The sequence below is a fragment of the Labrus bergylta genome, chromosome 19 (assembly GCF_963930695.1).
Source record: "Labrus bergylta chromosome 19, fLabBer1.1, whole genome shotgun sequence".
Classification (NCBI taxonomy): Eukaryota; Metazoa; Chordata; class Actinopteri; order Labriformes; family Labridae; genus Labrus; species Labrus bergylta.
The window spans coordinates 13,753,956-13,768,944 of NC_089213.1; the positions used below are offsets into that span (position 1 = coordinate 13,753,956).

Sequence of the window (14,989 nt, forward strand, 5' to 3'; positions counted from 1 at the left end):
TTCTGTGATAATCACAAGTTTATGTTTATCTCATCTCATAAAATGTAAATAAAATAAAAGTATAATAAAATATACTGTAGATGTATAGATGAATTGTGTTGTTTTATTTGCATCATTCTGTCCTCTTAGGAACCAGAATAAGGGGAAACTTTGTCATAGAAAGCAACCTGACCTTAAATGGAGCTGTTTGTCTCTGTCCTGTGAGAGGAAGAAGCCACTTAGACAACTATTTCCTATTTACTATCTACTATATTTCCTTAATCAGAGAGGAAAAAAAAAACTGACAGGCCAAGTATTTGGAGGAGTGAAGTGCTACAATTTTCAGCTGTGCTTCTTGACTTGCAACTTCTTGAACTGTGATATGGGATGGCTATATGGCTTACCCAAAACCTTTTCATTCCCTTTGTTGACTAAGATCAAGACGATAAATGCTGCCTTATAAGCTCCAGAATAACAAATTAGCAAGCTCTATGAAAGCATTGGAAACCATTTTCTTGTCAAAAAAATATAGTAACTTTTTGGATATGTAACTTCAGCAAACAACTATAACTCCCAAACAGCGTTTAAAGTTTTGATAAAGTTGTGACATGGTAAATGGACTTGAGCTTGTATAGTGCTTTTCTAGTATTCTGACTACTCAAAGCGCTTTAACACCGCATGTCATACCTACACATTCACACACTGATGACAGTGGTTGCTATAGAGAGACCATCAGAAGTAACTAGTCCAATTCATACACATTCATATGTAGCTGACAAAGCAGCGGGAGCAATTCAGGGTTAAGCGTCTTGACACATCGTAGATCGAACCCTCAACCTTCAGGTTGAGATATGACGACTCTACCAACTGAGCTTCACCCGACATGAAACCCATTTGACTAAATTAATCACATGTGAATTGTGTTTTGCTATAATTTTGACAGTGTCCTGCTAGGACCTGTCAAAAACATGTGACATTGTAAATAATCAGGCCATTTGTCACATAAAGTGAATAAGGTGTGAACTCTTTATTAACTCTGTTACTGACGCCCTGCTCACCAGCTGGAACTTGAACCAGTCCCAGGACCAAGCACCTTGGATGGTCGTCTGCTTTGACATGTTACTCATCACAATCAACCTGTGAATTTCACTGTCACAGATCACTAACCATACAGAGTAATTTCACCTTTTCGACATCCTCTCAGCTTGGTGCTTCCTTGGCTTATTCAACACAACCCACATCTACACGGGTCCACTGGGTAGGTTTGTAGAGTAAGGGATGTGAACTAACCTGCTGCACTATTGATTCTCCTTCTGAGCGTCCTTCTGAGATTGATCTGTCAGTGACAGTGAACTCCTCTGCTCTTCATTCCCCAGACTCCACAGAAGCTGGTTGCCTGGACCTCTCCAATGTGCTGACCTGCAACATGGAGCTCAAGGAGGTTTTCGACAAGGCTACGGCTACTTCGCTTCGTCTGCACCAACCCTAAGACTGTGCCATTCATCTCCTACCTTTTTCATTGCCTCCGTAGGGATGACTGTAAGGCAAGGCAAGTCAAGGCAAGTTTATTTATATAGCACATTTCAACAACAAGGCAATTCAGCATGTTTCACACAAGACATCAAAAGCATCATGACAGAGGAAAGAAAAGAAACATTAAAATAGAAAATGTAAAAATCACTGAAATGATTAAATCTGAACATATGTTCAAATAAAAATAATTCAAATGAAATTAATTGAAATAAATAAAGTAAAAATATAAAGAGTTAAAAGTTACAGTGCAGAGTTAAAATTTAAAATCTTATTCAAATTGTTTAATGAAAGGCAGCTGTAAACAGGTGTCTGATTGTGGGTGACTTTGCTGTTAAAGATGTACAAAGGATGTGAGGTAAAAACACAGAAGTACTGTGTTTTCCCAGAGACACTGTACTCACTGTCACCACAGGAGCAGGAGGCCATGGGGAAGTGCATCTATGACGCCCTGGTTGTTGGGATCATCCAACCACCCTCGTCTTTGCTGGGGGTCTGTTTTTTCTTCATGGACAAGGACATATCACATTGACCCTGCATAGACTAACAAAGTCCACTCAAAATGCAGCTGCAGTTACAGGTCTGGTAACATTTTATCATCCAAACTTGCCACATACCGACAATTTGTCACCACTCTTAGCATTTGATACTGAAGCACGAGGTGTCCACACATAACCTTACAACTTTTATTAACATTTTGGTTTCATGGCACATGAACCTCAGTCTCCTGAGCAAAAGTCCATCCATTCACCTCCTGAGTCACAAGAGGATGATGAGTAATTGTCAGTATGTGATGAGTTGGGAATGAGATGGACGGGTTTGTATATTTGGAGAGGCACAACCCTCTTTTAATGAATGTCTTGCATTGATGTATTAAGAATAAACGGTTAAAACTTTTTTTTTTGAGAAGAATACTTTTTACTCTCACTTACTTACCCAGAGGCTGGCCCCTTGCTACAAGGGAGCACTTCCATTTCTCCAAGATCATCAAACCGTTTGCTGTTTGCCTTCAGCTGCCCCTGGACTATGAGGATCCACATAAACTTAAAATATTAATGGATGAAGCCTGAGTGACGTCACCTGTCTGTTACTCCAGGGGCCTTTGGAAGCCCATTGCCTTGCTGGAAATGCTGTCTGACCCTAACTATCAGTCAAAGTAACAACAGGTTAAGAGCTCAAGCTAAAAAAAAAAACAGTTACCCCGCTGTTGCCTGTCAGTCGGGCCAGCTACGCACCTTATTGTGAATAATGCTTATCCTTATAAAATCAAAAAGTTATCAAAAATCTCACCCACATACAATGTGTGCCTATAGAGACAATTTTGTATTTTGAACCAGACCGTAAACATGTTTTTTGTAATGGGTGTGTATATGACTTCCAGTGGTTCTTCAACCAGACTCAAGTGGACACTTTTTTTTTAACCTGGAGGTTGCTACTTGGGATTCACCCCAACTTCCATGTAAAGCAAATTCCTTTCATCGTAATGAGGGCATGCTTTTAATGGTATTGGTTGAATGAAGAAATCAATGGGGCTAAAGACTTTGAACAATATAGACATTATCATTCCTACCTTCTAATACTAGATGTGATGATAGCTTGTAATAAAGTCATTTGTTACACTTACACCTTTATCGCTACCTTGTTACATTAAAGTTTGGCTTAATATTAAAGGTTTCATGTCCTTCGTCATGTTTTGTGGAAGACCACTAACTAATTCTCTGAGACTTGAAGCTGTGAAGCTGAAAAGTGAAGGCTAAAACTCCAGAAAAACATCACGACAGATCATTAACCTCAGTGTACATCTTTATTTTTCCATGAATGACAAGATCAAATGAAGAGCTTTCAAATCTTCCATAATGCTGGATTTAACCTGTTGACACACTTGTACTTTACAATTTTGCCATGTATGCTTTCTTATATTTTATTGTTCCATCTTTACATAACTGGCCCAAATAACAATTTACAATTAGTAAGCGAGATATAAACAACTCTGATGACATTAATTCACACGCCTCAAAACATCTAGAATAATCCAAAAACACATTTACAGGGAGCATTCTTCAGCCAACCAGTCACATCAAAAGAGGTCTATCGTGTTACCTTGAAATAAAGTATGAAAGTGTTGTGTCTATCATATTTAATATCCCATCATTTTCTCTATTCTCAGATTAAATTGGTGGTGTGTAGAATTGCAAATGTTGATTGAATCTCACCGATTTCAGCCATTTCTTCAGATCGTTGACAACACTCTCTATTGCCCTTTGCCAGTTATTCTCATCCATGTTCCTATCAGATGCTGGTCTTATTTGGCCTCTCACTTCATTCTCATTTTTAAGCAAGTTGCTTATACTTTCTGCTTCAGCACAGTTGCCATAGGCCCACACATTTTTTTGACATGTTGTCAAACCAAACAGATTCCCACATGATCTGCAAGGATCCATTTGATCTCCTTTTGTCAGGCTAAAGGCCTGACACCTGATCAGCTCTTGGATTTGGAAGGTTCCATCAAAATAGTTCTTTTTGACCTTGCCTGGATAGTAGGTCATCACTGCATCAGCTACATAAGGGTCCCAGGTGCCAAGACAGGAGGCAGCAACCATGATTTGCCCGGGAACACGGCCAGAGGTGGACATGGAGACTCCATAGTACCTGACTGAGTCTTGGATTGGTTTCTTTTGAGACACACATATGGCAGAGGAGATCAGGTCGATTGCTTCATCCTTCTTCAGATCAGAGATGACCTCTCGCAGGCTTTCTATTATGTCACTTTCCTTAGCTTCTTCAGTCAGGAGGCCTTTCTTTCCAGTCAGGTAGATAATCTGCATACAATTACAATTATTATCACTAGTGACTGAGTCCTACTTCATTGTTGTAAAAGATGATATCAATTGATCATGTACTTGAGTTTCTTATTTAAAACTATATTCTTACCATGTCAAGCACACAGGAAAATGGACTCCTCTTTGGTAATTGAGTGGAATAGAAGTTAAAAGGCTGAGGGTACCATTTTTGTAACTCTTTCAGCATCTCATTGTTACTGACAATAGCTTGTGGGAGATATGGGGGACTGTGGATTATTCCCAAGAAGAAGATGCTGTGAAGAACCTGTGATGAGAATAGTTTTTTGTTTGTGTTTGTGTATCTGAAAAGCAGGATGTGTACAAAGCAACCTGGCCACATATCATGACAACATTTGTTATACATAAGTAAATAACAGTCCTGCACATGGTGAGTTTTCCCTACCAACATTCTGTACCAGCATTGGATTCAACCAAGCATGTAAAGCCCTTGAACATCATTGTGTCTCTGCGCTTCATTTAAAATACATTTGTATTCACAAAGTTTGGGGAAAAAAAGGAATACAACTAGCCAAAACGAAATAAAACTAAACCATGGCCTAAGTGAATAATATGTTGATCATGGATAGAGTATCTTTTATTTCATTTTAAATAGCCTATTCAAAACAACTCAACTCTCAAACAGCTTGCCCACAGATGATTGTTCTGGATCAAAACACATCAACCTATTTAGGAACAGCACATTAACACAAGTCATACCTCATCCACTAACACCGAAGGACGATCTGGACTGAGATTAACCATTTTGTCAATAATCTTGAAAGCACTCCTGAGGAAAAGGTCCTGTTTCAGAAATTCTTCTGCCCTGAAATAACATGCAGTGTTTTTAGGACAGAAAAAGTCAAATGAAAAAATATAAAACTTGCTGACAGAAAACCAGTTGTCTCACCTCTTGTCTGCAGACTTGTGATGTGTTGAGGTATAAAACATAACACATTACAACATTGAGATATTCCAAAGACAACAGAAAATACAAAAGCATTGTAGAATTTCACAAAGATGATATATGCAACTAAAGCTAATAAAAGCTCCTACTCACCATTGTAAGATACGATGAAATTACATGGAAAGAAGAAAAAGAAAACCTAAAACCCAAAACAGCAATCCTCCATCAGAATGGAAAAAACAGCTTTCTGTTTGTATACTCTTCTTTCTCTCAACTAATATCGGAGTCAGTCTCGGTATAAATGAAGCTGTGCTCAACGAGAGTTAGCAGGAAAAAAGGGTCCAAGCATTACTCTCCAATGTTTTTTTTTCTCTTGAGTATGTGGCAGGAAGTGTCTACTTGAGTGTAGAGATAATGTGGACGACTGTCCATAAAAGATAGCAAAAAAGTACAAAAAGAACTAAGCACCGTACATTCGCTGTCAAATATAAACTTTTTGACTATTAGTTTTTGGTTTTTAATTCAAATATATTTTATTGAGCAATTAAATTGGAAATACGTTCAGCAATATATTTATGGTTATTACAATTGTGCATGTAACCGTGATCTTAATTAAAGCTCAGATATTTTTGATAGGCACAGAGGTCATTTTTAAATAAGGTAATAAATAAATAAAATGCAATAACATCAAATGTAAAGAACAGAGAAACAAACAGAATACAAATAATACTAAAATAAAAACCCACCCCACTCATCCCTTCATCCCCACGACCTTTAAGACCTTCACTCGTCAACCATCTCAGTTTCTGTACAGTGTGTGCTAGGATGATGAATGTTAATTATAATTATAATTTATACTTTATTGATCCCACGAGGGGAAATTCGTTTTTTTACACTCTGTCTAGTAAAAATGCAACACAAACATAGGCCGAAATACACACACATGCACAAACAGGATCCAGGATTGTACTTGGTCAGCAGGATGATACATGGGGTTTCCAGGTTTTATTGAATTGTTGAAGTCTGTCCTTCAGAACATATCTTATCCTTTCTAAATGAAGAGTGTAAGTTAGATTTTTCAAACCACATTTTAGAGGTATAGGAACAGTTGCGCCTTTCCACAAAATACAGTAAGAATTTATGTTTTTGCCGTTATAAGACAATGAGAGATAACACGCTGCTGCTTCGCATTTAGTTCTCTAAAGGTCAGAGAAGTTCCAAGAATGATGATGCTTTAATTGAAGTATTCATGACCTCAGACATTATTTTACAGAGATCAATCCAGAAAGATTTCATCCTTGGCCATAAAGCAAAACTATGATGAAGAGTTGCCACAGAAGACTGGCATCTATCACATTTAGGCAATACCTCTGGATGTTGTGTAGTTTTCTTTAGTTTTTTTTTATACATGGGTATAATGCAGAGACTCCATGAATCAGCATACGATGAAAACATGTTAAGGCTGGCTAACAGCATCGCCTCTGATCTTAACCACGCTCTGAACACAAAGTATGAACTACTACCCAATGCACGACCTCTGAATATTTGTTGGGTGCTTGAATGTTGTGGCAAACGTTTGTATCTTTGTATCTTGTCTTTCATTTTTATGTTGCAAATGGAGCCGCTGTGATGCACAACAAATTTCAGACCATGTCTGACAATAAAGTTCTATCAAATCAGATCAAATCAAACAAGGGAAGAAACTTGTTTGAAACATGTTTATTGATTATAACTTAATGCAAAATGTTGTTGTGTTTTGTAAACTGACTTCTGGATGAGCAACTAAAAACATGGCTGCCAAATTGTTTTTCATATTTTCTTCAAGGTTGATTTCAGTTTGTTGCTCCAAATATCTGCAGTGTCCAGACACAGATTTACGATCAGCTTTGTGTTATTCAAAGAAGTCCCTGATTTCAGAAAAACAAACTTCCTCACATTTTTCTTTTTTTGTCAGTTTTTACATCATCCCTAAAACAAGGATAGAAGCACTTATTTGATGACTGGAAATGAAAAATAAAAACCAACATGATAATTATAGAAAAAAAGATTGTTTAATAGTAAAAAAAACAATAAAAAAATATATAATTTGAATCAACTGCACAAGATGTAACATGTAGCCTGGTTGAAAAAACAATGGAAATAGGAAATATTTTAGAATATAATACATAAAGTGATTAAAAACTAGGAGAATGGCACGATTAACTTTGTGCTGCAGTGCATTAATGTTAAGTGCATTTTTGTAAAGTGCAAAGGGTTGCATTATTATCTTGATATATCTATAGTATATCTTATATATGATAAAAATAAATAAAAAGCTCAGGCGTCCAGGGTGAGCTTATAGAAATGTCTCCTCTTTGTCGGAGAACAAAGAGGAGACATCGGAGGTGTCAAGGCATATGATGCTTCTCCGTCCAGAAGGCCCAGAGGGGTCTGTTCCAGGTCCTTCAGGACAGGCTCTGCTTGTGGTAAGAGGAAGAATATAGATTGACAGGGTTAGATAAAAGGACTCAATGACTGATCATGTTACTTAATTGTTCATAAATTCCTTCACAGTTTCTTTTGAAAGCATGACCTTCGCTTTTACCACTACAGCTCGACAAAGATACCGACCTCGTTTGAGTTTTTCCAGGAATCCCTTCTTATTTGCTGTCACCAGCTTGTAATGTGCTTCGTCCAAACTCTTCCCTAAAGCACTCTGCTTCACTTTTCCCCAGTCCTCATAGGTCTACACAGAAAAAACAATATAAATAAAACGCAGTTAGAGCCATCAGTTGATCGGAAACCAGAGCCCTGCTGGCTTGTTGAAGCAACTAAACTGTAATGTCTCACCATTTTGCTGAAGGTCTCCCCTTTGTAATAGCACAGGGATGATGGATACTGTAATCCCTCAGTACAGAGCTGCTCCAGACTGGAAGCCACCTCATGCAGCTCCTCTTCATCGTAAGCATACAGCTTTCCATCTTCACAGATCATCAGAACAAGCAGCTCACAGGGGCATGAGGTTCCCTTCACTAAACCTACAACCTGCATCCTAACCTCATCAGGAAGATAGAACTTTCCCCAACCTTCCACGACTTCTTTTCTGTTAAAATAACTTGTGCCTTGGAGGCCACATATCATCCATTTGACATCAGCTGGATTACAAAGGGCCAGAGTTCTGTCTCCAAATGTGTCCACAAGATATTTCCCCTGTTTTATATAGTCTTTACCTGGAACACATGGAAGACAAAAGGAGTTACAGAATGTGGACAAAAGCATTATCTACATAAGTTGACATTGTGTGACCAAAGGTTGTGTGTAGTATAGTCCACCTCTTGCTTTGCGTCTTTGCAGGAAATCAAGGACATCACGCGCCCTGCAAGGTAGAAAACAGAAATCCATAGCTCAAAGAGGAGCTGATACTTACAGCAGTATAAACAGAGTCATTATTAGAAGAATATGCTTCAGGTCACAACAATTACCGGTTTACTTTTAAACAGCTTTTAAATAATTAAAGTATTCAATAGGACTCAACACCTTACTTCTCAGCATGTCATTGCTCGTTTAAGAGCACCTATAAACAAAGTAAGAAAATTGCTTCTTACGAGATGTCCACTGGAAAATCTGCCATCTGCCTTCTGTCTCCTAGAAAAAAAAAAGTTTATATTATCAAAAAAAAAGGTGGAAAATATTTAAGGTTTGACCTGTTGGCCTATGGTTTAAAATACACACTGTTTTCCTTTCTTTCCCAATGTCCACTATGGCAACACTATGTTATCTGGCATTAGCATTGTCAAAAATGTTTGTCAAAAAGTCTAAAGTTCATGAGACAATTTGAGGTTTTATGTATTACTTATAGCAGGAGTGACTTGCTTCTCTTTTGTTTGGACTTTGTGCAGCTATGACAAAGACATGGATACAAAAGGTGTTCAATTTTGCAGATAGGTGAGTTGTGAGAAGATGACAGATTCTAAATTAAGCTTCAACATATGACCTTTATTTCAAATTCTAGAATAGCACAATAATTGATGATTTTATAATCTAAGCCCAGAAATGTTAACTACTGCATCTAGGTTTACACATAATTTAGGATTGCTTGGTTAGCCTATTTCTACTACTAATCCATTAATCATTTCTCTACACAGTTTTGTCAAGTTATCATTATCAAACATAACACGTCATTGTTTTATAAATGATCACATTGTTATTAGAAATCATTTTAATCGGATCAATAGGCTAGTATCTGTAACTTATTATTCTTCTTTTCTCTAGTCCCTCAATTAAACAACTTTTATAAGCAAGGGGATGAGCCGGCCGGCCCGTCTATGTAAACACTGTAGATACGGCTCAGACAACATCACAGACAGGGGGACTCGGGTGTCACACTCACTGTAGACAGTCATGACTCACAGAGATATTTACAAAGGACATACTGGATTTCTGCTATATTTACAGTATGTGTAAAATGTCACAAATTCAGCCTTTGAGACCAAATTTTAATTTAGGAACATCTCTGTAAAGAAGTGCTGCCGGTTTGTGTCAAAAGTACAGTTGAGCTCAATACATGACAGTAATGTGAAGGCTGAAACTGATTTGATGCGTCACATTAACGCTCACTGGACTTATATATTTTCTGTTTACATTGCACTCTGTTTTAGACTGCAAATCATGCACATATCTGCACAACTGCACAGCTCCTCAACATCAAAGTCAGAATAAAGACTCATTATAGTGATTTATAAGGGACTTTGACAGTGGATTTCTCAAAAAGTACAGAGTAAAAATACTCCATAGTACCGGTGCATGTAGTCTAAGAAGTATTAAGTATTAGTAGAGGAACTTGGGCCCCTAAAAGTTGAGAGACCCCTCCCTGAGGTATAACAAAGCACAACCATATTTTTTCATAACTTGAACAAGTCTAGTTTATGAAACGGATTGTTGTATAAAAATATTTTACTGCAAAATAAAAAAAATTGGGTTGTTTTATGCATCTTACCAAAAAACAAAAATAAATCAAATTAGGGCTTCTCCAAAAGGGACAGCTCTAGCCTTATCACATGTATCTCTGGGAATCAGAATCAGAATTTCACCAAATTTGGAAAGGATGTTCACAGATAGTTATTAGTTACAATTTTATCAATACCATTTTCAATTTTTGAATTTCTCACACTTAAACCCACATGTAGTTTAGGCGGAAATTGAAAATTGAAACAAAAATTTAAAAGGTATGTATATCAAAGTCTGTCATTTTTTAAGTGAGGACACCAAACATTAAAATATGTCATTTTTATCTTCTTTAGACTGTTATCTCAACATAAAAGTAAGTTATTTGACTTTTCACTTGACCCTATGCTGTCACCAGCCCCTAACAGGAAACTAGTGCAGCCAGGATTTCAGGGCGACCTGGTACAATGGGGCCCTATGGATGTGTATGTGGGAGGAGGTGGCCACAAACAATAGATTAAGACTCAACAACAAGACACAATATAATTGTATTCTGTAATATATATATAATTAAACATTTTATAGTTATTCCTAATACATTTTGTCTCACATTTTCTATCTTACATATGATTTATATGTAAGTGACTGTGGATTTCTGAAAAAGTACTCAGTAGAAGTACTTCATAGTACATCTGCATGTAGGCTAAGAAGTATTAAGTCCAACCATATCAGAATCACTGTGTACTTATGGAAGAATTGTTTTTTTTACAAGACATCAAAGTCGTAAAAAAAAGACTCATTTTAGTGCTTTATTATGGACTTTGACAGTGCAATTGAAAAAGTATACAGTAAAAGTACTCCATAGTACCGGTGCATGTAGTCTAAAAAGTACTTAGTCCAACCATATCAGAATCACTGTGTACTTATGGAAGAATTGTTTTTTTTACAAGACATCAAAGTCATAAAAAAGACTCATTTTAGTGCTTTATTATGGACTTTGACAGTGCAATTGAAAAAGTATACAGTAAAAGTACTCCATAGTACCGGTGCATGTAGTCTAAAAAGTACTTAGTCCAACCATGTCAGAATCATTGTGTACTTATGGAAGAACATATTTTTTTATATTTTTTTCCCAGGAAAACTGTTGTTTTTTTTATTTTATTGTGAACACCTTGTTTTGAAAAACAGAAGTTACCGCAAACTCGCAGTATTATTCTCAAATTAATTTCACCGACCTCCGGAGCTATTCCCTGAACAGTATTTTGTTTACTCCCGTTCCATACACGTATATCTCATAGCCAGTTCTATGGTAAGACTTCTGCATTTATCACTTTTGCCTGGAAAAGGAGATTAATAACGGGGCAAAATCGCTCTCTCTGGCTGTATCCGAATTACCAAGTACCTACAGTAGACAGTACCTACTATCCGTGCTGTATACTGTTAGTACCTACTATTCAGTATGCACACACAGTAGGCAGATATTTGTTCCTACTTCATGTGATACATTCAGTATGGAAGTGGCGTCATTAACGTTTCCACCCGTTTTTTGTTTTGTTTTCTTGTTTTAGCTTTCTTCAAGAAGAGTAATGCGCATATACAGTCAGGTAAACAAAAAACAATATCACAAAGTAAATCATTATGGTGAAGACCAGTTCAAATACAGATGGTCTAAAAACAATGCTTTACATGCATTAATAAAAGAACTACCCCCATAGTCACCGTTAATGTTTTCGTAGTTCCAGGTTATGGTTTACTTCAAGGTTTAATCCAAAAGGCGACTGGACTTGGTTGAAGTTCTTGACGATGTTTCGCGTCCCAACAGAGAGGCTTCTCTAGTGAAGGAGGACGACTTGTATAACAAGTTGTGTTTTCATCCTGATTATTTACATGTAGTCTAGTTACCACATCTGATGAGTAAAGACTCAAAATTTCTCCGGAAAAGAACTGGGGTATTCCCACTCCTTCACCACTCCCCCAGCAGCTGCTTTAAGTGCTCATAAAAGTATCTGTAAATATGAATCCAATACTAAAAATGATAGAAAAGGGGACTAATAACCTTGAATAAAAAGTAGACATAGCCTATTTTGTTTATTCACTTATTTATTTATTTATTTTTACTTTTTTTTTAACAACTTTTTTTTTTCTCATTCTCAATTATTATTTGCAGAACGTGAGCGAATCTGAGGAGACCCATGATCAGCCATAGTCTCTCACCTTTTCAACACGCATTGGGTTAGGTCTGAAGTAGGCTATTTGGGGGGAAATGGGTGAAATGTTAAAGAATCTGTTGTTTTTTTTTTGAGGATTTTGGGCCCAATGAGAACCCGGGACACATTTTCTTACTTGTCAGTGTCATGTAGCCTTTTGATGTGGAGTATTTATGATTTGGTTCATAAATAATGACGGAGAGCCCGACGTGCTTTCAACTACAGCTGTCTTTACTGAACGCTTCATAACATGTTACCCTTAACAGATCCCTCTAGTGGTTAAACCACCACACATCACAATCTAGCTGACTCACATTAAAAGAAGCTCTACTCAGAAGGATTAATACAACGGCAATACTCCCTTTAATATTTATATAAACAAATGTATCATCTAAATCTTATTAGATGGCATTTTAAGGCAAATGGTTTTGGGGATTTTGGGGGATAAGAAACACTCTCTATAAGTCATACTACTGTGGTTTCCTCAGTTGTTGATATGTTTGATGATGAAGAAATTCGCTGTTGAAACCTGACTTGCTTTTAAACAAAATGATTTATTAACAAGTTGCAGGATCACTGAACACGTCTGCCCAGGAGAGTGATGAAGCCAAATAATGATCTCTCGCGAACATACAGAAACTCTGGTACTTATGGACACACCTCACAGGAGAACAACATATGGACATCTGTTTTTCAGGACCATCCCTCTCTATACAACTGTGGGGGTTTAGATAGCTTAGATATATGCATGTCATAAACTCAAAGGACAACACAAGTCACAGATCCAATCTCTTGTCCAGATGTAGTCCCCATATCCTTAAGGAGTCAAAATATGTCCCAGGAATTTCAGACACTTCAGACACTTCACTACAACAGCAAAGTCACTATCTCTCCACAAATTTAAATTTTATTATGAGGTTGCTAAATTACCTGATAAGAAATCATTTCCACCCACTGGCCCTATATATAGGTACTGATGTTACAATTGGATAATTTAACCAGTTGGCCCAACTCACATGCCCTCATCTCCTTAAAATAGCCCCCTTGTTTAACTCCTCAATTTGCAAGGCAATTTACTTAAGGAATCAATCATTTAAAACTTAAACGGATTTGTAAATATTTAAAAAAATATATATGTATGATTGATTTATTTGGCTAAACAAATAATCTGTTGGACTATACAGTCAGAGCTGCTTCCATACTTACATTGCACTCTATATCCTTCTTAAAATTAGCTAAGCTACTCTCACATTCAGCTGAATATTTCTTAAATCTATAGGGAACTGAGTTGTTGCTCAGATTAAACTGAACATTGATTATTTGCACTGATGGTGAATTGAGACAAGGTGAACAGTTCAGGGCAGCTGGGTTTTCTGCTTCTTTACGATCAATCTCTGTTGACTTTTTTCTTGTGTTACCCGTCTTTAACTAAATACACAGCACCTTTCAAGAACAGATGTCACAAAGTGTTTCATAGTAAAAGATTAAAAGAAAAACACTGATTGCACCAGACATTACAATTCAATTACATAAAAGCAGCCAGATTAAACAAAGGCAAGTCTAAAAATGTGTCTTAAACTGCTTTTTAAAGATGTTCACAGTGTCCAGACTTGTCAGCTGTTGGAGAAGTGTCCAGACAGTGTCCAGACTTGTCAGCTCCAGTGGGAGAACGGTCCAAAGCTTAGTGGCTACAACCCTAAAAGCTCAGTTGTTTGAGAGGTAATAAGGTGCAGCTAATTCTTTAAAGGTTTTGACTTGAAACAGGATGGTGTATCGGTCAGGATACAGAGTAAATGATGAGGAGATAATGATAAATAATGTATTGGCATCTTTCATTCATGTTTTGTGAAAAAATAAAATTAGGAGAAAAAGCTGAACTGTAATAGCTTAGGCTTGTTTTAAACACGAGTAGCCTGACAAACAGGATTAGAAACATAGACTGTAACATTTTGCATTTTAAATTCAACTCATTTCTCTGTGGTGCTCCTAGCATTTTGCATTTCAAATTCATTCAAATTCAAATTCAAAAAATTGTTGGAGAAGGTCACCACCATGTCTTTGGTCTTGCTCACGTTCAGTTCGAGGCAGGAGCTGTCACACCACTCCACAAACTCCTGAAGAACTGGTCCATGGTGCTGAGAGGGGCCTGACAGCAGAGACAGGAGAACTGTGTCGTCCGCGTACTTCACCAGGTGAGAGTTTGGCTGTGTGGTTCTGCAGTCATCGGTGTAGAGGATGAAGAGCAGAGGTGAGAGCACGCAGCCCTGAGGGGGAGCCAGATGAGGTGTGTTGGAGGCTGGAGAGGGTGTTGTTGACCAGAACTCTCTGTGATCTGTTGGTCAGAAAGTCCAATATCCACAGGATAAGCTGGTTGTTCAGATGGAAGCAAGTTGAAAGTTTGTCAGCCAGGATGTGAGGCTGCAGGATGTTGAATGCAGAGGAGAAGTGCTCCAGGTGTTTTTGAACAGTGTCTATTATGAATGTTTTTGCATCATCGACACCTCTGCCTGCACGATAAGCAAATTGTAGCGGGTCCATCTGGGAGTCGGTTTCTCTGATGATGTGTTGTTTTATGATCCTCTCCATGGCCTTCATCACCAGAGACG

The 14,989-nt window shown here is 37.4% G+C and overlaps 1 protein-coding gene across 3 annotated transcripts; it reads right to left on the reverse strand.

The window, feature by feature from the left end:
* Window positions 1–3,294: 3,294 nt before the first annotated feature.
* On the reverse strand, window positions 3,295–12,120 carry LOC109990879 (uncharacterized). 3 transcript variants are annotated; one of them, XM_029279196.2, is made up of 8 exons: window positions 11,896–12,120; window positions 8,838–8,877; window positions 8,565–8,608; window positions 8,083–8,462; window positions 7,864–7,978; window positions 5,067–7,709; window positions 4,441–4,614; window positions 3,295–4,328 (listed from the first exon to the last, which is right to left on the reverse strand). In XM_029279196.2, exons 2-6 carry the CDS (start codon window positions 8,861–8,863, stop codon window positions 7,570–7,572), a joined length of 705 nt encoding a protein of 234 aa, XP_029135029.2. In that variant the 5' UTR covers window positions 8,864–8,877; window positions 11,896–12,120; the 3' UTR covers window positions 3,295–4,328; window positions 4,441–4,614; window positions 5,067–7,569. The 3 variants fall into 3 exon arrangements, with proteins under 3 accessions (XP_029135029.2, XP_020498798.2, XP_020498797.2); XM_020643142.3 differs by lacking the exons at window positions 7,864–7,978; window positions 8,083–8,462; window positions 8,565–8,608; window positions 8,838–8,877; window positions 11,896–12,120 and having other exon boundaries at window positions 5,067–5,172; window positions 5,257–5,270; window positions 5,407–7,568; XM_020643141.3 differs by lacking the exons at window positions 7,864–7,978; window positions 8,083–8,462; window positions 8,565–8,608; window positions 8,838–8,877; window positions 11,896–12,120 and having other exon boundaries at window positions 5,067–5,172; window positions 5,257–7,568.
* Window positions 12,121–14,989: the final 2,869 nt, after the last annotated feature.